This window comes from Anser anser (assembly GCF_964211835.1).
Source record: "Anser anser genome assembly, chromosome: 6".
Lineage (NCBI taxonomy): Eukaryota > Metazoa > Chordata > Aves > Anseriformes > Anatidae > Anser > Anser anser.
Window position 1 is genome coordinate 4278933 of NC_139726.1, and position 26716 is coordinate 4305648.

A 26716-nucleotide genomic window follows, 5' to 3' on the forward strand; every position below is an offset into this window, starting at 1 on the left:
GGTCACAAATTTATAGTAGGCATTTAAATACGTTCATTTTCTGATAGCCTGTTTAGTTATAAAAGGCTAAGACAGCAGCTTGTTAGCTTTGTTTGTGCCTGCCTGATATACCTGAAGGATGTGAGCAACGCTGTGGATTGTGGAGTAGCAAGAGTGCTATGGCGAGACTGGGGTGCAAGGATACAAACATTTCATTATATAGCATACCTCATAAAAATGAGAAAATAAAACACAGGAAAAGGGCAAAAAAAAAAAGAGACAACACTAGATAAGTGTACTGCATAAATCAAAAAGGTTTATGTCATAACAGGAACATGTGCCATTCCTGCTCGTATATTGAATTTCAGTAGTTGGTTGCATAAAGAAGTAAAGTGTAATGAAACTGGCAAGCAAAGTATTCCCTAGTCAGCCTTATCTTTGTTCCATTTGTCCTTCAGATACAGCTTTTCTTGCCTTTTTCAATAAAATCCATCCAGCTTTTTTATTTTGCATCTCTCTGTAACTGAGCCGGGAAGACCAATGAGATTCAGTGCTTTTCTAGTTGGGTTCTTAGCAGCTGCTTTTTAAGAGATCAAAACTTCGAATGCTGCTACATGGTATTAAGGCTTAGCTATTGATGTGTCCCTATAGGGGTTATGTTTTTCTTGGGGGGGAGAAGGGGAGGCAAAGGGGAAGGGGTGACCCCTGCGAGCACGCTCGCAGGCGGTGAACACTGCTCTCCTTGTTTGCAGGATCCTCTTTGCAAGCTCGGTGCTTAACCTGGCTGAACTCGCTGCCCTGCGCCCTGACCTGGGCAAATTGAAAAAGGTCCTCTACTTCCATGAGAACCAATTGGCGTATCCTGTCCAGAACTGGAAGGAAAGGGATTTTCAGTACGGATACAACCAGATTCTTTCATGGTATGTGTTCCTCGCACCTCTCCGTGTTATTTAATGTGTCCTTCTACGTACAGATGTTCGGCATTGCCAGCTCGAGGAGTCCTCCTCCGTTCAAACAGTGAGCCTGTAGCAAACAGAGGTACAAGCAGAGACCCCAAGAGAAGCTGGTAAAAGGGCTCTGGCCCAAACCATGCACTCATCTCAATTTATACAAGTCCAGCAGTACCGTGCTGCCTGCTGTGGCTTACCTGTTCGTCGTGCAGGTTTGGCCCAGTGCCTTGGCCATAGCGAGCGAGATGCTTTGTTTCATGTACACTTAGCAAAGCTCCAGCTAAGCATCTTCAGCTCGGCCATAGCTTTTACTGCATCCAACAGAAATTATATAGAGGGTTTTAGGGAAATAAACAGAAATTAAAATGTAATGCAGCACTTTTCTTGTGAAGAGAGGGCAGTAAACACACCAGATAAATCCTTATATTTCTTTCATCTGGTATTCAGAAATTGAGCAGTACTAAAATACCCAGACGTTTTAAAGGCTGCGGTCCTTTATTGTTGCTAAAAACAAATGTATTTCTTGAATCTGAGTTAATGAAAGAAGTTAATAACGGCAACACTGAAAAGCTTTGTGGTTACACTCTGTACAAACCTAAGTGAAACAGCAAAACTGAGCTGAAGCAAATTGATTTGAATGATCCTTCTTACCTATCTGCTGTTAGGAGAATTATTAGGACTAGGGATTGAGCATTTTAAGATGTAAGTTAAGCTTTTGCATCGTGATATAAGCTGGTTGATACTCAAATTTTCCAGGAAATGATCTGGGTATGCTCTAACCATCCCGTAGCTGCTGCTGCCCCTGCAGTTTCAACACGTTTCACTTGCTGAGCAGTAGAGCGGGAGAGGAGAGCAAAAGACCTTTTGAAAATAGTAGTGTAGCAGCCATTTTCAGATTTTACAACGTTAAAAGGTCTTTTTCTGGCACTGAGGCAACTACTTAGAGGAGTTATTTTTCACACTTCTATTGTAAGCTGGCATTCATTATCCTCAAAACATGCATTTTTAAAATAATAAAAGTATCTTCTTTTGCCCCCCCCCCAACGAATTGTATAGATGCTCCATTTTGTTTCCTTCAGCCTCCAATAGCTTCTCTGTGTAATTATATAATGTTCATCTTTCATTTTTCTTGCTGCAGAAACCCCATTTTTAACAGCAAATAGCAGCCATCTCCTCTATATCGTTTGTAACTACCTAGTGGTCATCTGCAAAGAAATGCCATCTTGCCATCTTCCAAATCTGTTAGAAATACCAGAAACATGAAAGTACATCTTTCCAAGATATATATTTCTAGCTGAATATTTCCAATTGTATTTTTCCGTGCAGTTTGCTTAGATGTTTTGGAGAAAATTGAAATTGGAACTCTTGGAACCTTCTTCAATCATTAAGAAAGATTTTTTTTTTTGTCGTTAATGATTCCAAAGGGCTGATATAACCCTGGTAATAAAATCACACTTTTCAAAGGTGAAACTCCTTTCCCTGTAGTCGCCCAGGCTGCAGGGCTGACAGGAGCTTTCTAATTTGGCGGTGATCTGCAGAGCCTCCAGGAGAAAGCTGGACAGGCGAGGCTCAATGTACAAGACGAGCAGAGGTGGAGATGTGTGGAGCCTTTGTTATGTGCCAGCAGCAGAGCAGCTGGGGCTCCTCGTGCCTCGTGCCATCTGTAAGTCAGCGCAGGAAGGTGGCTGCATCGTTGCTGTGAAGTCTCGGGAAGCAAAGGGTAAAAAATCACGGGCAGGGAAGTGTGTGGGATGCCGGAAAACATTTTGACTCCCGTGGCCTGCTTGAAAAGGATGATTTCTCTCTCCCGTGGTTTTTTGCTTTTCCTGCTGGCTCCTGCTGCTCCGGGGAGCAGTGTCAGTTTTCTTTCTTGACCGTGAGGATGAATGGCAGGCTCTCACCTCAAATACACTTTTCACCAGCCCAGTGACTTACGCACACGTGTCCTCAATGTATCTTACAACCCATGGGTCCGTGTTGCACTGTGTAACATAGGGAGAAAACCCACTGGCCCTAAAGCACGCTTCCCCCCGGCAGCACTGCGTGCTTGCCAGCGTAGGTGAGGTGGTGTCGGAGCTGCCTGGATGCACTGCAGGCATTGCAGAGGTTTGGTAGCTTCCCGCTTTTGCCAGACCAACCATTCGAGAAAAAATTCCTAAATTATTATTTTAACTGCATCTTAAAATTCTAGATCTGGTTGGCTTTAAACTACAGCACTAAGGAACAATATATAAATATATAAACAATGTATGTATATTTAATACATCAATATTATTGTATTAATCAGTATTAACACAATATGTATTAATGTATCAGTATTAATATATCAAACCTTATTTCTTATATTGTTTGCTATGTATTTTTTGTTTAGTGCATGCACTTTTCATCAGGGTTATGCATGCATAGGTTAAAAAAAGAGTTATAATTCTCTAGGATCTTGCTACTTGACCCACTTGGTCAGTCAAAGGTAGGTTAACCAAAGGTAAGTTGTCCTTCAGTAAAAGGATTTTCCATAAGGAATTTTTTTCTTTTTCCAAGTTTAGTTCTACTTAAGTCATATGACAATGTGCCTTATCTACCTGTTTTTAGTGTTTTTTGAGAAACAGTTGTGGTAATATCAGTCTTACCATGTTATGAGTAAAAAAGTGATCTATGGATAGAATTGGATTTGCTCCTTTAGATTGGTAATAATATATTTTTATTCAGTTTAAGAAAAAAAGTTCAAAAATATTTCAAAGTATAAATACACAGAAATATGAACTTTTCTAATTAAGCTATATATGCTACTTCTAATTGACCCGAAAAGGTTGATATTGACATTCCACTTGTATCTTTTGCCTGTGAGAATGTGTATCCTGTTTTCATTGCATTTGAAATAACTCCATTCTTTTTGCAGCAGCAGTGTGTTCATTAATCTTAACCACTTTTTACAGTTTGGTTGCTGATGTTGTGGTGTTCAACTCTGCTTTTAATATGGAATCGTTTCTTACATCCATTGGAAAATTTATGAAGTTGATTCCTGACCACAGACCAAAGGATTTGGAAAAAATAATCAGACCAAAGTGCCAAGTTCTTTACTTTCCAGTCAGGTTTCCTGATGTGAGCAGGTCAGTACATTTTCCATGTCATAAATTGCCTCCAGTCTGTCAAAACTACCTATTTATTGTGAAGTTTTAACTAATCAGTTAAGGCATTGTTAAGTAAGGAGTTTGTTAATGAGCACAACCCCTCGATTGATCAGTGTCTTTCAATAATCAGGGGCTGTTCAGGCAGAATCTGATCCACCCGCCCTGGGACCGGCAGGTTTGCCAAGCGTGTCGTGCAAACTTCCATCCCTCAGCGTGAATAATTTCCCACTTGTTTCAGTTTTTAAAAAGTTGTCTGCGCCTCAGCTCCATCTATTTGTTTGTGCAGGAGAGGTCAAGGAGGAGAAAGAAATTCTAGAGAACAGTAAAAGCGATAAGGCTGTAGTCAAGAGGCTATATTTCCCTTGGTATGTTGTAGTGGGATTTTATTCCCTCCTCCCTCCCCTACCTCTTATTTTATTGCTTTCCAGGTAGGTGAAAAGCATTTCAGTAGCACAGAGCAGACTTGCAGATTTTGGCATTAGCTGCAGTTGCAGTTGCTCTTCAGTCTTCCTCAGTTACTATGAAGGACGTTTTTTATTACCCTTGTTTCAGAGCCCATCTTGAAATTAGCAGTGGGTTATGTGGCTCAAAGGGAACATTCGCCAGATCCTTTTCACTTTTGATTAAACCTGGCACAATTGTTTTTCCTATTACAAGGAGCTCTCCTCCCACCGAACAGGAACTTTGCTTCAGTGGGACCGGTACTAAATAGAGATAGTATGATTCTGCAATTTGATTATACTCTTAAAAAACTCATGATGCTGGGTACATTTTTTGCTGAAATAGGGGTGGAAAACAGCGCCATGACTCTGCAAGAGTCCAGCTTTTGGTCTGGTAGTAACTTCTGGTCACACTTGAGATATTTGTCCCAACTAGCTTGTACTTCAAGTTTCTCCAAGGACTAAATGTATGGCTGTGGTAGTTTGGGGTGCAGAGATTTTAAGTCTCAGGCCATGCACTCTATTGATGTTTATGGTGCAAAGTTTGCATTTCAGTTGCATGGTAAACATATTCTAAAGCACTGATGCAAATCCCTTAAAAATGAATGCCTGAAGTTAAGTCTTTAAAGTTATATTTTTGTCAAGTGGATGAAAATCCTCCAGTGTTGCTTAGGGCCTTGGCTGTCTGCATGGCAGTGGAGATCTGTACCTGTACTTCTCTGAGGATCGCCCTTGGCTTCTTAGAGACCATGTCTCTAAGGTTTCTGCTAAGAAAGCAGAAGATCTCTCTGGTAAATGTGGTAGTCTGCTACCCAAGTGGTGAAGTGGGAAAGTCTCATCACGTGCTCTTGTTAATGTCGAGCTCTCATGTTAATTCTCATCTCACAAAGCAGGACACTGTTCATGTTTCTATTGTGGTTGTTGCACTTGACATCGTATTGAAAAGCTATTTTCAGCAGCAGATGGACAAAACTAAGACGCTCATAAACATAACTGTGTGACTGTACAACTTTCTCAGCAGAGTAATGAGAAGCACAGATCAATACCAGCTGTAATCTGTTATTTCTAACATACATTTGAGTCAAAAACTACCTCTGGATATAAGTTCTATTCTTTTTAAGGCAAGAAGCAGTATTATTAGCACAGAAAGAAGGGAAGCCTAGGAGAGGAGAGCTTCTGTATAAGTTGTTTGGTTTTTGACCTTCAGCTGCAGCCAATATTTACTATTTCTTTACAAGATCATGCTTTAAATAATGTTGAATGCACCTGTGGCAACTGAATGCTGTTTTTTAATTTAGTCTGTATTACTGTAGTGACTGAGTGGAGATTGAGGAGAAAAAGGTTAAGAAAAATTGTGGCCAAGCTAAAATTTATAAAGCAAGCTCTTAGCCCAGAGTGTTTTTCAAGTTATTTTCAAATGGTAATTTGCTTTATCCAAACCAAACTCATACAGTGTAAGTAAGTGATTATTTGCATGACTGACAATCATTTCAGTGCCTGCAGTCTTTTTAAAATGCATAATTTTGCTGAGATGTTGGGAAAATATTTAAAAATTCGGAAGGCAAAATAACCAGGGTGATTTTTTCTTTACTTTGACCTCTTTTATTTTGCATGTGAATGTTGAAGGGTGTGCTTGTGTCTTAAATATAATCTTCATTTGGACTGAGGTGATCAAAGAAATCATCATCACACCTGTGCTCGTGATCTTTTTAAGATTATTTTGGTTTAATACTGCAATTGTAGGGTAAATAAAAGAAAATATGTCTGACCTTTGATCAAAAAACAGTGTATTAAAAGAGCATGTCATCTGATTAAATCCTGTAATGTATTTACCTTTTAATGTGATTACTGGAGATGATGGCTATACAAACTAGCACAAGCAGCATCGTAAATGATCAGTTAAGAGTGAAGGCATAATGACAAAGGAGATATTATCAGATGTAGCATTATACCTCTGCATAATGTGTATTTAAATATTTGAGAATGGGCATCTAATCACTGCTCTTATACTACCTATGAGAAGAAGTTACTGATGCATTCTATGAAGAGACTTATTTTATAATAAAGATTTGTCGTAAGGGCACCTCTTGTTCCCAGAGCAAACAACCAGGCTGTGGTCCTTATCTGACCATGAAAAGAGATGAAAGGCTTTGAGGATTTAGCAGAATAAGAAATTTATGACCTAAGCCTCCTGTTCTCTAGTTCTGACAATGACTAGCTTCCATGCTGCATCCTGTGGCACCACAGCTATTCCACATGTATACATTCATCCTCCATCATTTCTGACTTTGAATTCTTCTCTTTATCCATTCTGATGAAGTGTATTATGTAGAAATATTTATCACAAAGCTTCTAAACTTACAGACAAATAAAATTCCAAGTTAAGGCTGTCACTTCACAGTGCATAGGTATTGCAAGGAATGTAGACCAGTAGCTGATCTTACGGGCCATATGTGCTGGATAACAGATTTTACTCAGCGAATGAAATGTTGTAATTCACACTTACATTGTCATTGTTAAATTTCAATTTATTTTCTATTATAGTGTTAAAAAAAACCAACTTTTTCTCTGTACTATTTTGATATTATCTGGTTTTGTTTGTGCACTCAAAAACTATGGTACAAGAACAAAACTCTCTAATGATGCTGTCTTTGGTACTTAGATCTCCTTATGCCAGCAAGCCCTGCTGGAACACCTCTGGATGTTCCCTGCTGATATTCTGTGTGGGTTCTCTTGCTCTATCTGCATCGATGCCGTCTTTGGCAGCTGGCAAAGCTGGGTCAGGTTGGGCACTCCTTGGAATTCATTTCAATTGAAATTGTAATGTAGATTTTAGTTATTAATACTAGTCCACCGATTGTAGTATATCTTTACCATTATCATGATGTAGTAGAAAAGGAAGACATTTTTATAAGCAAGAAGGAAGTAATGTTCCTAAGAGCCCAAAATGCACGTTGGGCTAAGGTGGAATAATACAAAATAAAAATGACTGGGATGACAGCCGAAGACAGCAATAGTTTCTTTTAATTGGAACTTGTTAGTTAGTGTCTTGTACTATCTGCATTGCACGTTTTGGAGCAGAATTAAAGATTTTAGAATGTTGTTTCTTAATTTGCTTTTATAACTTAGTACAGTTAACGGGACATTTTCAACCATTCGATTTTATATTTTTTAGTTATAGCATAAGAGAGGCAGAATTTTCCGGTTCTGAGAATACTTTATGGCCAGTTAAGGGAGTTTCTAACTAAAGCTGAGGTTTTTAAAAGACACTGGCATATCTCTTGTACAGAAACATGACTGTCATGTTTGGAGGAGCCTGGTTTGGGGAATAAAAAAAATAATAATTCTCCCAACTTGCTTATCTGCGACCAGGCTTGCTGAAACCCCTGTTTAGATAACTGGGAGGCTCCCCCTTCCCCTGTAACCATAACACCACGCAATAGCTCTGCAGTACCGGACAATGCAGACGTCAAAACCCAGGGAAAGACCTGAACCCCAGGATCCCAAAGCTGTGGATGGGCACTGGGACGTGGCTGCGTTGCACCGAGGGATGCACTGCAGTGGTACCCAAGTGAGCTCTACCGAGCTGGCTTGCCTGTTGGAAGGAGTGTACCTTAGAAGCACAGTTTTTGGCTAATTAGCCTTCCAGTGCAATAGTATATATTACTTTAGGTGGAGTACGATGCTAATGACAGTGATTCCAGCTCTGAAGCCAGCTCCCGTGCTTGGGGGTGGCTTGGGTAGCTCCGCGGTGCCCTGCGCTCTCCGGCAGGCATAGCCTCCCTGCCACCACAGTTTATGGGTAGTTAGCATAATTAGAAAACACCGATAGAGTGCTCCTACCTTGGGGCTTGCTGCTGAAGAACTGGGTGAGGGAAATAACTGCCCTGAATGGCTTTCCTCCTCGCCTGCTGCAAGTTGGAGCGCCGGTGTTGGTACTTACACAGTCAGCGGGCGGGATGCTCTCAGGCTCTGGGACATAACGCCGGCTGGGGGGAAAGCGCAGTGCTGGCTAAAAAGGGGCATAAAACGGAGTATTTCAGTTCTGGGGCTTTGGCTGCGGGTCGGTCACCCTCTGTGCCTCAGGGTGAGTGCGAGGAGCAGCAAGGAATTGGGTGAACTCAATGAAGGGCGACTCAAACACCCGTACCCAGTGGTGCATTCCCACGTGGTGCTTCCTTCCACACGTGCCCTTGTGCCGTCGGGGCAGGATGCCCGAGCTTCCATGCTAGCCCTGGGGAGTAGCTGTTGCCCCAGCCTTGTGTTTGGAAGCCAAACATGTGGGTCTTGCCCCCAGGATTTGCCAGCAGCATCCTGACAGTGCCCTCCCAGAGGGGTGCCCGGCTGAACAGTCCATTGGGGTGCATTTCTTTCGTGAAACTCTCCAAAAACCTCATTTCTTTTTATCTAGTCAGAGACAGAAATAGTTTTACTGACTCTCTTTTATCAGTCGTATAGGTATTCAACTCAGTGCTGTCATAATAACCATTTAGGCTCACAATAGCTCACAAGGATACTTAAGCAGAATTCTCTGTGCAACCCAGTTTTTTATTATGTTGGGTACTGCTCATGTTGCATACAACACATTCCCATAAAACTTGCATTTTGTATTTACAGAGAAATTTCTCTGGAGAGTTAAGGTCTTGTAAAACATTCTTGTTCTACAGCATGAACGAATTATTATACTCTGGGGCATTAAAAGTGAAGTGTACTGAAGAAAAGAATTTTTTCATTAAAATGCAGTTTATATTGATAAAACAGATTACTAGCATTTGATGAAATGTGAAACTTGGATCTACCCGTATCACTAAATCGCCAGTAGGTTTATTTTGGCAAGAAGAATAGTATGTAATGTATATCAGGACCAATCATTATACAGTACCTGCTAGTTTTGTATTAGATTAAATTGTCTTTCACTAAAGTACTTGGGAAAAAAAAAATCCCTACTATATCTGTATCTTGAAGTAGCAGAATGTGGTAACCAAGAATATTAGAAAATAAAAGCTGTCGTGTTATCAGTTTTGGCACAGTCATTTATCAATCAGTATTTTAAACATTGACAAGTGGTAATTTAATAGGGAATGACCCTGTTGGCAGGAAGTTCTAATGACAGATGATGCAAACTCATTTATCACTATGGGGCTCTGCTGGCTTCTTACCTTTCTCAGTATCACAGCTCATATTTTCCAAGTCTGGGATGTGAGAAGCCACAAAGGGCAAAACCTGTGGCACCAAGCCCGTAACCACTCCCATCTCGTCCGATTAACCCCTTAGCTGCAAATCTCAATGCAGCCTCGCTGCAGGGATCTGAAAGTCCCAATACAGATTGCAATACCATTTGACTCCGCGTTTTGGAAGCGGTCGAGGTTTTTGGTTGTGTCACTTTGAATGCAAAACTGAGGCGCACTCATCCTTGGCTTTCAAAGCCAAACTACACTCTAATAATTAATAGCACATTTCATTAGCAGGCATTAAAAATACTACATGCGGTGCCCTATACAATAGGCAGCTATTATTATTATTATCATTGCTACATTGAAAAGGAAATTGATGCATTCAGAGGTTTAATTGATTCGTGCATATTCATGTAGGAAGTCAGTGGTAGAGTCACGACTGGACTGGACTGGATTATTATGCACTTTCATGCATAATAATTTCACTGCAACTTGCAAAGAGAATAGACTACCTTGTTGTAATGTGTGTGGGCATTTGAAGCCGGGGGATGTCATGGGAGAGGAAATGAAAATGACACCTTCATCAGAAACTGATATGGGTGGTGTTTTTAATTCTTCTAAGAATAGTCTATCTGTAATGCAGTAATTCAGCTATGCTTACTGAGAACAGAAAAACACATATTTTTCCTTTAATTTCAACACTGTCAAAGGTTTTCATCTATTTGATATAATCTTATGCTACCTATTTCAAAGCATAATGAATGTAAGCCCTGCTTTGGACTTTCTGCACCTTGCTCAGTTCTCCGTTCGTTTTTTTCTCTCTTCCTTTCCCAGCAGCATCTTCCTCCTTAAGTCTGGGATGGGGTTAAATATCCCCCCCCCCAGGATGGTGCAGACATGAAATGCTGACAGAGTTTGCATCAAATTGTTGTAATAAGGCTCGGTGAAGTTTAAATTTAATTGGTTAAAATTGTCATGACAGACATAAAATAAAGCTGTTTTTCCTTCTATTCAAAGTGGAAAAAGGCTATTGATTAATGGTAGAATCCCGCGAAACGCTAAATACCCTCATTTTCACTGCAGTCATTCAGAGCTGAGGGCGCTTGGCACTCTGCGTGATTACAACGTTACCGCAGGTGGAAAGAGGTGGCACACAAAACTAAAAGCTGGGAATCGAGTGATGTGGCTGTGTCCAATTTAGTTCCAATCCATATGAAGGTACGGGCTTAAACCTTTCACATGTGCAGAAAGTGGTTTTTATAGGCAAATCTGCCCATATTGAATTTTGCATTTCAAAATACTGCCCTTCAACATTTGAAATATTTTGTATTTTTATTACAAAATTCATGAAGATTACATAGAAGTGTTTTTTCTTGTTTTTTTTCTTTAAAGTAATTTCATGCTTACAGAATTCTGACAGTCATATTGATCATATTACCTCCTAGTTGCTACAGTGACAGAACCTTATTGTTTAAGTGTTCTGGGCATTCATCGTTGTAATATAACAGAAAAGAAAGTAGGTAACGTGCTAAGAATTGCAGTAAAGATAAGGAATAGGAAAAGGATATCAGATTTTTTGGAGATTCTTCACTGAGAATAAAAAATGTTTTCAGAAATCATTTTGAGGAAAATGAAGGAATCTCTGTTGCCAGCCATGGGGGAATGGCAGTACCTTCAGAAAAGCCTCGCTTCATCTTGAATGCACTAGTAGTTTGGAGGAAAAATAAAATAATAAAGAAATAAAATAGACCCTTTCAAAGAGTGAGGAATGGGTAAGTTCTTTCTTTCATAAGGAAGAACTGGTAGATAGCCTTGCTAATTGTTAATAAATGTAAAACTAAAACTTAAGTGGATTAGATCTGCTTTGAGCACTGTTGTGTGCTAGTTTGCAGCCAGCCAATTCAAGTTATAATGCCGGTTAGAGATACTGTTAGATGGAAGTGACAGAACAGCAGATAGCAAGATATTCCATAGGAGCTTCAGAGAGTAAAGAAAAAGAGAATAAAATTACAGTGTGGAACAAGTACAAGCCCTGTTTTAAGTGTGAAAAGGAAACTTGAAACATGGCTTTGTAGTCCTATGGAGATGACCTTTATGTAATGTATAAGAACAATTTAATACAGATGTTTTATTTATACATAACCAAATGGGATGAAGTTAAATGATTTTTAATTTTGCAAAATCACAGATAATTTCTTTGTTGTGCAAGGAGTATTTTAATATGTTTAGGTTTTTTACTTTTTTGCTTTTGCATTTGCAACTAAGAATATTTAATATTTTATATTTTGGACATTCCCCCTGCTCAGTTGTGACTCCCAGATGAAATAATCCTCCTCTTTTTCCATGTAAATAATTCAAATAGCATACATTTAAAAATATGAAAATCCCAACGTAAACGTACCAGAAGTGCTTTTAAGGTAGGAGGCTGTTCAGCTTTACTATTGAAAAGATGTGTTTCTAAATAGTAATGAAGGTTCATCAGAGTTTGGGGCGTATAGTCTGCAAGTCGTAGGGATGCTAGTTGAAGAGCTATGGGAGATCCACATCCAGGAATGCTTTCCCAGCTTCTTTTCTTCAGGAACGTAACAGGAAAAGCCTTTGGGTTGTAGTGCCTTTTTCTTAGAGAGGGGGCATTTTGTGCATTGGGAAATCCATGCTCATATCAAAGTGGTTTTGAAAATAGATGAAGTCTAAACAAGATGTTGTTTCATTCAGTCTGTTTTTCAAACACTATTGTAGGTACTAAAAATAGCCAGCAAAAAAACAATAAGATGCTAATTAAATCAGCCAACCTGTGATTAAGTCTAGAGTAGGTTCTTCATAAAACTGCAAGCCTTGTGTAAGATGGCTCCTAAGTAGCACTCAGGTCAGGCTTGTACAAAACTGAAGAATTTATCTGTCTTTGGTCTGCCTTGTGTATTTCCTCCCACCCTTACAATGTCAGGAATCACCAGGAGGACAGGTTGTCTCTATTTTAGCTGATGGCCAACTAGTCATGGGGCTGATGATGTGCAATGCCTCACCACCACGCCAGAGCCTGGGTCCTTCTGCTTGTTCTCCATTGCCAAGCCCTAGTGATTAGCATGCAAACGGGTGAGATTTTGGCCTTTTAAATCAGGTTCTTATTAATTTTTAGCATCTAGAAGTCATGGGTATCCTAGAACTGGTTCTGCACTAGTTGAAGGGACTGATGGATGTCCATGACTTTGCCTCACAAATGTTGGGGCAAATGCTAATATCCTGTGATCACGGATCAGTTCCAGGTGGTGGCTCTCATAACTGCTAAAGAGAGGAGTGGGCAGCTCTTCCTTCTGCAGCTTGTTGTGTGCTCAATTGTGGATGGATCTGTACGACTATGCAGGTAAATACAGAATTTAAAGAACACGTGGATGTGTAGACTGCTTGCTGGTGGAGAGGTACCAAGCAGCAGTATAGCTGAACCGTACCAAGTGTGTGTGGGGAGAAGTTCATGTGGTTCTCATATGCAGTAGAAGATTATTTTTTTTTAAGATGCTCTTTGTTGTCCCTATGTAAAGCACTGAAAAATTGTATGTTGTTCTCCTCACCTGTGTTCAAGAAAGACTAATTTAAATTGTGAAACAGGTAGAGAGAATTGCTGCTATAGGATGATTAGGAGAGTCTGCATTATGAGAACAGATTAAAAGAGGATGGTTCACTTGTCCTAGTAAAATAAAGGTTGAGAAGGGGATACGCGTTAATCTTTACAAATTCAGTCAGAGGATAAATGCCATGGAAGAGGAGGAATTATTTAAGTTCAAGGATAATCCTTACAGTATCCACTAGGTATAAATTGGTCATTATTAATTGGCTCAGACTGGCAATGAGGGTGGTGGCAAAAAGGATGGTGGCGGGGGGGTTGTTTGTTTTGATTTTTGTTTTTCTTAGAGACGTTTCATTTTGAAATGGCTGTCAAAACACTACTGAATATGAAAGGGAATTTGATTTGTCTGGGGTAGTGCCAGACAATTTAGATGTTTGCTATGATGACATCCCCGAAATGAAGGTGAAAGGAGAACTATGACTTGACCCATACTGACTTCAATCTTTGATACCATGGATTGAGACATGAAGTGTTCCATGCAGGATCTCTTGTGCTTCCCTTGTATAAAGGACACCGAGGATGTCGAGCCTGTTCTGTGTAATGTCCATCGTGTTTGTCTTGTATTTTGTTAGGCAGGTACCCCTCAAGTGAGCAGTGTCCTGCAAGGCAGGTCTTGGGCACGTGTTTAACCACTCATCTCATTTGGGACCAGGAGGAGTTTTTATTCACCAGATTCACAATGACCACGGTGGGAAGGGAGGGAATGAGAGGAATGTTTTTGTCTCTATTTACTGGGACCATCTAGATAATTCACTGCTTTTGAAGAAGCCACATCGTGGCCAGGGGATTTGATTCCTCCTTTCCTCTTGCTATGAGACTCTGGAGTTCTCAAGGCACCAGCCTTGCACTTGGTTGCTTTGTGGCTTATGATGTGAAACTATGAGCGGAGGGGAACAAAACTGAAGGAGGAGGTGGGAGCGTGGTCTGCCCGCGTGTTGTGTGCCTGTGGGTGCAGGTACCAGCACGGGGAGCAGCTGAGGAGGCAGAGCTTTGACGTTACTTGTGTATCACAGTACAGGAACGTTGGCCTTAAATGATACTCAAGGACTTCGGCTAGACATTTCAGGGTTCAAGAGATGAGCCAGAGCATCCCTCAGAGGTACGGAGGACTGACAGCTTCGGAAGGTGCTAGATGAAGGGTGCTTCTGCAGGAACCATCTCGGGCATCATGTTTTGGGTATCACAGCTTCATAAGCATCATTCTCAATTTTGCCTTAGTTTACTCTTACTTGCTGAAGCATTTGAATAAAATTCTTTTGTCGAGCTTGTTGAAGTCAGATTGACTTTATTTCAACTTTTATTTTTCTGATGAGTTTGAGTGGCTCTTTCATTCTCATCCCTGTATACAGTAGTTTAATACTAAAATTGCCTCAGTCTGTGCTAGAAGCAAATGAATCACAGAAAGAAGAAATCTTTATGCAGTAATTTCTTTCAGTGACTGAAATTTTATCTGTCCTTCATCAAAGGATGATTTCTTTTGATCTTTTGATTTCTGAGTTCACTTATGTTATCTGAAATCTGATTTTTCAATTACTGATCTTGAATGATGTGCCTATATAAGGAAAAGAGAGGATTTGACCCTTTTAGGGGGCCTAAACTATGTTGCTTTTGTTGCCAGTAAAAGGAGGGATTATCTGTCAGGATTCCTGGTAACCAGGTCACAAAAAAAAAAAAAGGCAATAACAGATTTTTTTTTTCACCAATGATACCTTGTATGATATCCATAAATTTACTGGGTATTCATGACATTAAAACATTACATGTTATTTTTGAAAGTAGCTGAGCCCTTCTCCGAGGTATTCGATGCTGGACTTGTTTGTGCATCTATACGTTAGCAACTTATTATTCCGCAGGCGTCACTTCATTTTGGCTAGCAATAAGTCCTGTTCCGTCATTGTGCTGCAGAGGAATGTTTAAAGCTGAAATGTGCATTGGAGTCTGTTTGTTTGCAGCAGATGATTTGCCTAAGCTTTGATGCGCAGTCACTTTCTGACATTTGTGTATTTCAGCAGTGAACAATGTAAACTCATTTTCTGAGCACTTTGATTACTTGCACATAGCAGTGCCCATGGCATGTGACAGAGAAGAGCACTCTATCCACTAATCAGATAGATATGCTTCAAGCGTATTTACACAAAATAATGAAAACAGCTGTTAGATACCTTTAAACTTGAGTGTGTTTTGTTATTAATCTACTAGCCCGTACACATGACACTATAATTCTTCGCTCACTCAAGTTGCCTTTAATGACACAGTAATAAAACTGAGAGGGATGAAAGTAATGGAATTGTAGAATGTAATGCCTCAATTGTTCTACAGTGTCTTCCTTTTTGCCAAAATAAACCACAATTAGGTCCATATGGTGTTTTGAAGTTTTCAAGCAATGACCCTAATAAAAAGTAATGAATTTCTGACAAAAGAAAGCATGGTGCTCTTTTAAGCAGATATCTTCGCTATTGATCTAGTTATGATTGCAGACTGATATGCTAATAGAAGAAGAAAGGTTCAACGTGCCTGGTACAAGCACTTTCATTTGTGGTTTATTTTATTCTTATGAAATTCAGATTGAAAAGGTAGAAACATGTTGTAATCCATCAGTTATGACTCCCTTTTAAAAGACCTACTATAAAGCAAACAAATGGATTTTTCTTGAGAAAAATGGAGTTTGGAAAGCATTAGCTATGTCGAAATTTCCAAAGCACTTGTTAACTAAGAGGGTGCCTTGCGATGATGGAGATGCTTTGTGTGGACATGGAAATTTGACTTGAGCACGTGATTGACTTCAGAGGTCCCAGCCCTTTGTTGTCCATTTTTGTCTCTTTAAACCTTCTCGTGGGGGATTTGGAGTGACACTTCTCTTCATTTAGATGGTCAAACTACCTGCTGAGCAGTTGTTAGGTGAGTACAGATACTCAAACGCAATGACTAGGGAGGATGTGCAGCTCGTCTTCATACATAGCATGTAGCTGTGGGCAACCATTACAGAAGTGTCGTGTGTCCGTGTTGTGCCAGTGATGCCTGAGGTGAGGTGGCCCAGTCTTAGGAAAGAGGGAAATGCAGGTTCTGCCAGCAGATACCAGGGGAAGGGAAAAGTACGGGGTTGGTTTGATAACTTTCACTTTAGTGCTTGTTGAATGAATGTTCATTCCACATGTTCACCATCCTAAATGACTGAATTGACCACCATCTGCTGGATCGTGGATATTATTGGCATTGTTTTACCCTATGTAGTATACTTAATGTTGAGTAAGGCTTATAGTTTTGCAACATGAAACTATTCAGGGCATCCTTTAAATAAAATCTACCTTGTCTACCTTCGATTGCCACTAGAAATCGTCTCTGAATGACTCCTTCACTGGTAAATTAGGTGGCTGTTTTGTCTAATCAGCTAATTTCTCAGTTGCCTGTTCTCTAACTATCGAGGTGCTTCTCAGACCTCCCACTCTAGTCTCTACTCCTACACTTTTGGGAAATTATATAGTTGTTAATAACTGTAGCTATTAATAAAGTCAAGATATATATATATATTTGTTAATAAGTATAGTTGTTAATAAAGATAACTTATTTTAGTTTGCTACCTTCTACATTGGTAATTTCTCCATCCCTTTATCTATCACACATTTCTCTGTGGTTACTTTATTCATCTTAATCGAAAAGAGCCTTGTTCATAGGTAAAACTTCATCTTCAACAATGTATCCTACTTAGTAGCAAGGTAAATGGATTGCTATTTATTCCACCACTTTTCTTTGTGTAAATAGATACTCTTCTCTAATTTTTCACCTTCGTGTACTTGACACTTCAATGAGATTTGAATGATTAATTTGTTTTATTGCAATCACCTTTAATACCAATTGACTGGTGCTTAGAAAGCGGGGCTTGCCTTCTGGAAGAGGCTGCAAGAGAAACAAATCTCACATCAGATCATAAGATGGGGAGGTTTTTTGTTGTTTTGAATTTTAGTAAGAGGAATGTAAAAGTGGAAAGCCCTGCCTTACTTCCCATAATTAAAATAGGTTTGAACTGATGTTTCGTGCTTTGATTTGCAGTCAATAGCTTTAAGAAATAGTCTTATGTGTGAAATGAGACTGGTTTTAAATTACATAAAAAGTCCATCGAGCATAGGTAGCCTAGGAGGTGAATGTGTTTAAAATATGCTAGCTTTTAGAGCCTGTTGTAGATAAGAAAGGTTGGGCTTTTCACCCCAAATGAGATGATTCTCCCAGGAGGCTGGGTGCAAGGCAGCGGTTAGCGGCTTGGCTCCTCACCTACCACTCGTGCTCTCCTGGGCTTGCATTAAACTCCCTGCCTGTATCACACACAGCAAATACGTTGAAATATTTTTAATACTGAAAAAGGGGTCTTAAAGTTCAATATAAGCATGGGAGCCTTCAAGTGCTCTAGCCCCTGAATTTATTCAGTAAAATATAAGAACCTAATTCTGCAAGGTTGTACCTCCCTTGAGGTCTCTAAATACCATCTGGAGACTTCAGAAATTCTTGCTTATTTTTTATACAACGGAGTCGGAATTTTTTAAGGTTGCTAAGTACTTTGGAGTTCTTAGTATACCTGCAAAGGCTTACGTAAGCTTAACCTCAGTACCTTTTGAAGTCTGAAGTTTTAACCATTTGTGATAGCCCAGTTTTTGCATGTTGGTTCAGAAGGGCGAACCCACTGGCCACTACTGCTTGCCTGTTTCATTTATTTGATAACAGTACCCCAAATACTCTTGTTCCCATATCATTAGTGCTAAAGTAATCTTTCACTTGTACTGTGGTATCACCTGGGGAACATCCCCTGCCTTTTGATGCATGGAAGTGATGCAGTCAGTATTATGAAGCACTAGCACTCCAACAAGGTAATTCTACAAGGTTTTGTTATTTAATGTAACTGTGCTTGATTACGTATGGGCAGCTATTTAGATGACTAAATACAGTCGTATAGACTTTCTGTGTGTATATTTCCAAGGCTAGATCACTATCAAGCAGTATTTATCATCAGATAGCTGTTCTTAGTAGGCTGAATTATTGCAGTGCAGCTCTCATGTAAAATCAGGTCCTGACAAGGGGAACACAGTAGCTAATTGTTCATGCAAAACCCAAAAGTTGTCTATTTTTGATCTGCTGATGCATATATTTTTAGCCACGTGTCATGACTTTTATTCCCCCTTTCCCTCCCCCCCTTTTTTTTTTAACACAGTCAAGCTCCTTTCAGAGCAACATGCACTATTGTGTAATGATCAGAGATGGTGATTCTTAGCAGTAGATGGAGGGGACAAGTTTAAGAAAACATTTATTGTACTGTGTTTTGGAAACATAAGCTAGTTGTAGAGGTTAGGTTGAAAATAGCAGGAACTAGTACGGCAGCATTTTAGTAAATTGGGATATAAACAAACATCTGTTGCAGGAATGTAGAAATGACATCATAAAGAATGTATGCAAAAAACTTAATTGAAAAAGAATGATGCAGAATTGCAGCATGACTTTAAGTCTAAATTGATTTTTGCCTTCAGAGTGAAAGTGGGATTTTTGTACAACATTCCAATACTATAAAGTATTTAAAATGTAATGTCCTATTAATGTACCTAAAATGTAGGCTGTGGGTCACCCAATAAGAATAGTAGTTACAGTAATACAGTATATGGAATATGCAATTATCTTGACAATAGTTTTATTTTTTCAACAATTTTGTCATAAAAGAGCAGTAAGATACAATGAATTTGATTCATTTTGTGTGTGTGAATCATTTAATAGGCCATTACATCTACTATATTAGACTCCATTCTCCTTTCAGAGCTTTTCATTATAAGGCTGTCTTTAATGGAAAGAAGTTTAACCTTCCCTCCCAGATAGATTGAACCCCATAACAGTGTAAACATTCTCATTATAAAATAAAATCCCCTTCCCCAAGGGCAGCACTATAATTATGTTGCAGAGTGTTGTACAAATGTTTCTCTTAAAAAATGTTGTCTCATTCTTGTCCTCAAGTTTTTATCATTTTCATTTATGAAGAGAATCAATAATACTTTTAAATTGTAATTTAATAAAATAAATACGATCTGATTATTTTTTAATTTTTTTGAAGTTATTTTAATCAAGTTTGAGAAGAAGTCATCAGTAAAATTGCTGTTGATTTATAAATAGGATAATTAGAGGCTTTCCTCCTAAGTACTGTTCACTGGCATTGTGGCTGTTTTTATTGCCTAGTCAAACCTCTTCATTCAATTTTAAAATTGCCTTTTGAATGAACTGCGCTACGAGCTTGCCAAATAGTGTCACCATTAATACCTTACCTCCTCTATTTCATTGTCCAGTCCGTAAATGCACAATAAATTGTTTGATAAGGAGGTCAATGAGGTTGTACTAGTTTTTAAGTGAATTACAGCCAAACATTTCAGCTTATGTCACGCTCTCATTGTTGTGCAGCGCTGTGCCGCAGCCCTGGGTAGTTCCTCCTGTGCCGTTACTCCAGGACGAAACGCAAAATCAAGAGGGGCAGCCACCTCGCCAGCCATTAGAGAAAGAAGGGGTAGAAAAACGTGCTTATTAATTCAGTTTGGAGCTCTCTCGTGTGTCCCTTAGCGCAAGGAAGGAGATCTCGGTGGCGGCTACCCCACGAGGATGGCTCGGGCTGAAGGTGCTGGCGGGCAGGAGAGGACGCCGCAGCTCCTGCTGCTCAGATGCCGCGGCGGTGTTCCTGGAAAGCCTGAAAGCATCTCCTGCTGGGTGCTGGCAGGTGGGTGTCTGCGTTTCTCCGCCTCGGAGCATGGGCAGAGAGCCGCGAGGGACGCGGGACCCCCGCCGGCCCTCGCGGCTTCCTCCAGGCACCGCGTCCGCCACGGAAATGGAAACGTGAAAGTAAGAAACTTTGTGCTTGTTGAGTCTAAAAGAAAGTCTGTTTGTGTGTGTCTCTCCCTTTGTAACAGAAGGAATGTTTCTTATGTTTCTGTCTTCAGACAGTTGGCACACATTTCATCTCAGCAGCTGCTTTCTCTTAAAGTGCAGTAGAGTGTAGGACTGTAGTGACACTAGCATTAATACTTCACATTCTGCTATCATATGCTGTCACTGTGAAATATGGATCTAGGTTACATGTGTTTGCAGACTTTGTACTGCTGAATTATGAAAGCTGACTCCGTTGGAGGATTGTGTTGTATTCAGAGACTGTGAACTGAACAATAAATGAATGCAGTAAGAGACTTGTAGGAACACACAGCATCCTCCTTTTTGGCCTAATTGAGCCTATAGCTTTAAAACGTACGACTGCCAAATAAAACTTCATTGTTGACTTTGCTAAATATATTTAGCAGGCATCTAAATATTTCTCTTGTGGGCACCTTTTAGTTGCTATCCTTAACATTGTTTAAATGTTATTTTTAAATCCCTTTCTTCTGAGTGGTATAAATTACTGCAGATAGTAAAATTTATTACAAAGAGTAGAAGTACTAGTGCTGGGTGGCAAAATAAATTATCGGGAGCAATTAGTTGTTTTGTTCTCAAGAATTAGGGTGTACCCATAAATACAAATCTGCAATTTTTTAACGTCTGGGTGGTCACCTCATGTGAGAGAGGTGTAAAGCTGCAATTGCCTTATCCTAAAGGTATAAAATTAATACGTGTGTAAGTATCAGCTGAGATGTCAATAATCACAGGGTTTGCACTGCAGTGCATAGTGCCCATGCACGGCTGGTGCACTGAAAATGTTTATCAGTGTGTTGTTAAACTCAGGTGTGGTTGGTGCCTGATGCTCATCTACCAGTAAGTGCTTTTGCTTCGTAGTAAAGGTGTTAGATATCCGTAACCCCAGCGCTGGTGGCAGTGCTGTGCCTGTACACGGGCAAGCAGCAGTGCCAGCAGCAAGCCCAGGTGGAGGCAGCTGGCACCAGATGCACCACCCTCCTCTTGCTTCCATTCTTGCCTTTGAGCAGCAGCTTCTGTAAAGGGACAGCGCGGATAAGCTAAACGCGCACGTCTTGGTAGGGCTAAGTTGCATTGCAGATAAATGGCCTTTAAACCACACCTCCTTCGGGCTTCCACGTGGCAGAAAACTTAATCAGCATCCTTACCACGAATGGTCTAGTACTCAGAATAACGTTACAGACGGGAGAGAAATGTGTGGTCGCACTGGACTTGTCTGCACTGCAGTTACCTACCGTGTATTTTTGTGCTTAGTGAAAGAGGTGTTTGTTTCATCTACATATTCAATTGTACGTGAAGTGGTTGTCGTCATGGCTTTTCCCATGTCAATTTTGATGTTTGGTTTGCACGTGGTACTTAGGTGGAAAGGTGGGGTTGTATCTCAGCAGTTGCTGTTCCCGTGCATCACGGCGTCCCATGACAGCCTTCTCTGCTGTCACCTCATGCCCTGGCTCCTTTTAAATGGCAGCCAGGCTCACTTTACGTGTAAATAGGCTCATCAAGATTTCTCCTAGACTAGAAGCCACGCACTTCTACTTTTGTACTCTTAATAGAGTGCTGCTCAGTTGATTGTAGAGAGGTGAAATACGTTAACAATTGTAGCCACTGGATTTAACATATTAAGGAGTCGTGCTGGAGGTAATACCTGCAGGTGTTACCTTAGCTATATGCATAATAAATCAGCAGGGTACTATTCAGGTGCTTACCCATGTTCTGTGCGGCAAGCAGCTGTATCATCAGTCTTCTCTTCTTTGCCTGTCTTCTCGTAGCCAGCAAGTTTTTTATACTTCGGCACAATATGTAGAAAGTTGGCTGTAGTGAGATTTAGGGTTTTCTTGTTGTGTATTGGGAAAATAAACTACTAAGAAATTTCAGATTTTTGATCATCTACATCTGCTTTTCTGTCAAAACGAGGATAATTTTCCTGACCAATGTGTGGCCTTTTATTGACCAAAAGATGGAGGTTGTGTTAATGTTCTCATTAACAAAACCATTTTGTAGTTCGTTGCTTTTATCCATCTCAGTAAAAATATTCAACATATTTGTCAAAATATTTCTGTGGCATGCAACAGTAGAAACAGGATGAATAACACATTTTTCTGAAATTTTTGGAATCTCTTCAATTATATAGAATAGCGCATAAAGCTACCATAAAATTTATGGAAAATTCATCAAGGAATGGGGTATGGCACTGGTTAGAAGGTAGAGTTAATGCACTTTAATTGATGTGATTCAATCGCTAAATTGCGTGTGTTTTAGAACAAAACAAAATTGTCACTTTTCTGTGGGCTCAGTTTACAACAAAGCTGGTATAACTTGTTGGCATGCAAGAAAAAGACCTTTACGCTTGAGTTGCGTCATTTATTGGAGCTTTTTGGTGGGGAGAAGTTAATTTTGGTTTAATATACTTATGCTTTTATAATTTTTGAGCGTTTTATAGTATTAATTGGAGAAACCATAAAAGCACCGTGACAGTGAGGAACACTTCCCTTGCACCCTCCTACTGGCTAGCTGTTCCTCTGCCACAGTTTATTGTCACCTCTGACTTCAGCCTTACAACTGGGCAGCTCGAAGAGGTGCTAAATACCCCTGGGTTTCCTGGCTGCACGGGCTGGGCACGGAGATAACTCTGGCAGCTTAAAATTTCACGTGCCCGTGGCGTGCTTTGCTGTCCTCACCCCTCTCAGGGCAGCAGATGTCCCACGTGCAGGAGGTGCTGGTTTCCTTTAAGCCTCACAAGCATAAAGATCCTCGGCACCTTTTATCGCTGGTAAGGTCCTCAGAGCCAACCTAGCGTGCAGTTTTTCAGAGATTACTGTGCAATGCCCCAGAGACACAGCGAGCGAAGTTGCGCGGCCCCAAAGGACCAAACTCTGAAACCACATTTTCAAATAGATTGAGGATATCTGTCATCGCCCGGCCTGACATGAAAGGCTGAACAGGAGTCCTTCACACGTGTGCTTACGCACTCGCAGTTCTGGAGCTTGCCGGATCCCAGTGAGCTCAATTCTTTTATCTACTAATAATCAAGGTTTTAACACCTCAAGCAGAGCCCGGAGCGGTCCAAGCCAAAGACTGAATTTCTAAGATGCTCTTAGAGGTAGTCGGGTCCTTTGCTCTCATTAGGGTCTCCCGGTTGTGGGAGAGGATCCAAAACAACCGCAAACGTGTGGGCTCCTTTTGAGCTCATTCAAAAGGATTGAGCCATGCTGTCAGAGTCAGCACCAAAGCCAATTCAGTTTATCAAGGCAGGTTTATCAGCCCAGTGTGTAAAAAGAAAAGGATCCCTCACTGCTACTCCCCGTTGCCCCTCTATTATTCAAGAGGCAGCAAAGCACTGGTATTTTGTGCTTTCCATGGGAATCCTAGCTGCTCGTAATGGCTGGCCTGAAAGGTTGATTAAAAACAAAACCAGGGACCCCCCAGGCACTTCTCAGCCGACATCGGTGCTCCAACCCAGTGTCCTCTTAGCTCAGTCTCAGAAATTTATTCTCCTCCTCCGCAGGTGTGCCTGCCGCTACCTCATAGCACGGCCCTGAGCCCAGGGTGTCCACAGCGGGACGCAGGGTGGCATTTCCTCATTTCAAGCCAGCAGGCCATCCCATCATGCCTACCTTTCAGTTAGATGATATTCGGCTCTGCACTCCCACACAATGAGGATCAATACTCTTGTTTCAAGTTGTAGCTGTATTCAGCCTTCGAATAAAGGTTTGTGTTATGGGCACTGCTGTGTCCAGCAAGGATTTTTCATTTTTACCTTCCAAAAGTATAACCAGAAAATGTGACGATTGAAATGCAGACCTTTCCAGCACAGCGGCATAAAACCATTAAGCATATGAAAATGTTTTAACTCTGCCATGGCTTTAACTCTGGAAGATAAGCATTTGTCTTTGGTAGCATCTCCACTTTATTGACTGCCGCAGCAGCAGTATTGCGTGTCGAAGCCAAACAGGGCAGTAGATGCCTAATTTCTGAATTACCTTGGGTAATTCACGTTGGGTAACAAGCATGCCATAAATCTTGTGACCAAAGTAAAGGTATAATGCTGAGCTTAATACAGAGATTTTCTAACTCATTTGTTATGCAGCTAAGAGAACTTTTTTTTCCCTGAAGTTGCGACTCTGATGTGTTCCCTGTAACTCAGTCTGGCGCAAAAAGCAGAGAGATCAACGCTTCTAAATGGTTTGTTTGATCAGCCTTGCCTAATGGTTTGTGGACCAGATCTTCAGCTGGCTGAAAGTGCTGCAGTTCCACGGGAGTCAGTTAAAGTAATGTATATCAGCTGAGAATCCCCTTTCTGCTTCCAGCCACGTAGATTTGATCAAACGGTATCCATAGACTTAAAAATTGCAACTTGATTTCTGGATTTTTGCAATGCCATGTATCAATGACTTCAACATCAGAGAACTAGTCAAGGACGTATTTTTTTTCCCCCAGTAATTTGTAAGAAAATCTTGTGAATGACAGGCATACTGCTTAGTTTTAGAAGTAATGCTGAAACTTCACTTCAGTTGAATGGCAAGCAGGACGAATGTGCACTATTATTATCTATTTAATTAAATGGTTGATAAGAGTCAAAGTGTTTTAAGTACATTTAAGTACAGTTTAAATCATAAAATACGGGGGGTCAGAAACTTAAGAAACCTAGTAATTTGAATCAGTATTAAATAGTAGGTAAATGGGGACCTTCTTTTAAGGCAGTCAGTCGTGACTTACAGGGGGATCGTATCTCAGACATGAAAGAGGACTTGAAAAAGTGAGCAAAAGATTTTTTTTTTTTTTTTTTCCCTTCACAAGACCTGTGATTTCTGGTGCCCTGCAAAATATAAGAGAAACTTGGAGAGTGTTTTCTAGCGATGCTTGTTTCTTGTTAATATTTTTTTCTGCTTTTTTAATCTTAAAGATCATCAAAAGTTTAGGGTATTCTCCCCCAAGCACAGAAGTCCAGCATGTGTAAAGCATATTCATTTTCATCTTTTACACTACGCTATAGAGGGTTATTGAGACAAAGAAGGAAATCTTTCATTTGACTTGCTCTTGTTCAGTAGCTGGGGAAGATCAATACTGGTAAATAAAGTAAAAACAAGGCAAACCCCACCCAAAGAGCAGTTTTGCGCTCAGTTGCTCAGTTTTCACATTCTTTTTCCTTGTGATGATGTGATCATTTCACTCCAGTTCTCCAGTCACCGTGCAGTCTCCTAGGACAGACAAGACCTGAATGTCTAATGTGAAGAAGTGTGATGCAAGCATACTATACGTTATAGAGAAGGGAAAATATCCCTTGTTTGATTTTTTATTTGTTTTGCATACACCTTTAACTTTTAAAAGATAATTTTGACCGTTTACAAATTGGAGTTTTAAATATAAATTGTAAAGAGGTGTTGCTTTTAGATGTTCTTTCAGATATTTTGATTTTCGTTCCCTTTGTGGCATTCCAAGTTCTGTTCCTGAATGAGATAATGCTCCATTTCTTTTGACTTTCTTCTGTTCTGTGTTCTGTGATTTACCTCCGGAACTACACTTGGAGGTGGAATCCCACCCTGTTCTTGTATTGAAATGATGCCTGAGTTTTTATATCTGTATGTAAACTGCTATCTGCATCATCCCAAGAAGAATATTTCATAGCTGGGTATATGAAAACCAGTTAATGACAATTTCAGTTGTGAAATATTCAGTTAATGATAAAAAAAAAATGACTTATTTACAGCTCCATTTTAAATCAGTGTTTGATTTAAAAAAAAATAGAATTGTGAAAATGAGAAGAATAGTTAAAGAGAAATATATTCTTGAATACCCAGTAGTAAGGCTTTTTTCAGTGGTATAGGTTTGAAAAAAGAAGCTGATATGTCTTCAGAGGGATTAAGTCTCCCTGTCTTGGCAGTGCTATTGTATCAGTGCAGTTGGTTACAACAAATTCATCCTATGATGGTAGTTGATACGGAGAATCACCTTCTATCTCCCACTGAAAAATGAGGTTCAGCTGAAGCTTCAGCAGCTCTGTGAACTCTGTTGGCATATTTGATTCCTTTATGTTAGATTTCAGGCTCTAAGACTAGATGGAGGTATCTCTGGCAGTACTAGCAAGTAGCTTTTCTTGCACGTTCAGCTGAGTACACGTCTCATCATCCATGCTGCTCTTTTCATATACTTAAGTACACAGCAGAAGTTTTTGTGCATTCTGCCCCCACAAGAGCCAGCCAGCAGAGTCACCGCACAAATTTGGTGTCCCGACAGCTTGTGGACCTCGCTGGGTAGGCAGGCGTGCCGTCGTCATTAACCTGATCTCTGTCCGTGGTTAAATACTGGACCACACGGAAGCTAATGGTGAATGCAGAGTGACACTATTCCTTGAGACCATCGCCTTCATATCTTCCATCAGCTCCCAGCCAAAACCCGTCCACAACTCCCAGCTTTGTTCCACTTCGTGATGCCGGCACCAGCCGGCTGTGTCTGCTGTCCCATCCTCTTGTTTCTGCTGCTCTTCTCTTGGGAAATGAATGTGCCTCCC

At 40.3% G+C, this 26716-nt stretch overlaps 1 protein-coding gene across 39 annotated transcripts in view; it reads left to right on the forward strand.

The window, feature by feature from the left end:
- Positions 1-26716, forward strand: part of GTDC1 (glycosyltransferase like domain containing 1) — a 290802-nt gene that overhangs the window by 90827 nt on the left and 173259 nt on the right. For 38 of the 39 annotated variants that reach the window (XR_014586037.1, XR_014586038.1, XR_014586039.1 and 35 more), the window contains 2 exons: positions 732-899; positions 3863-4036. The exons of the other annotated variant lie outside the window; for it this stretch is intronic. Coding sequence is in view for 35 of the 38 variants with exons in the window: in XM_083841809.1 (XP_083697935.1) it covers positions 732-899; positions 3863-4036 (342 nt within the window). In the remaining 3 variants the exon portion in view is untranslated. The remainder of the gene's footprint in view (positions 1-731; positions 900-3862; positions 4037-26716) is intronic. 39 annotated transcript variants of the gene reach the window in all.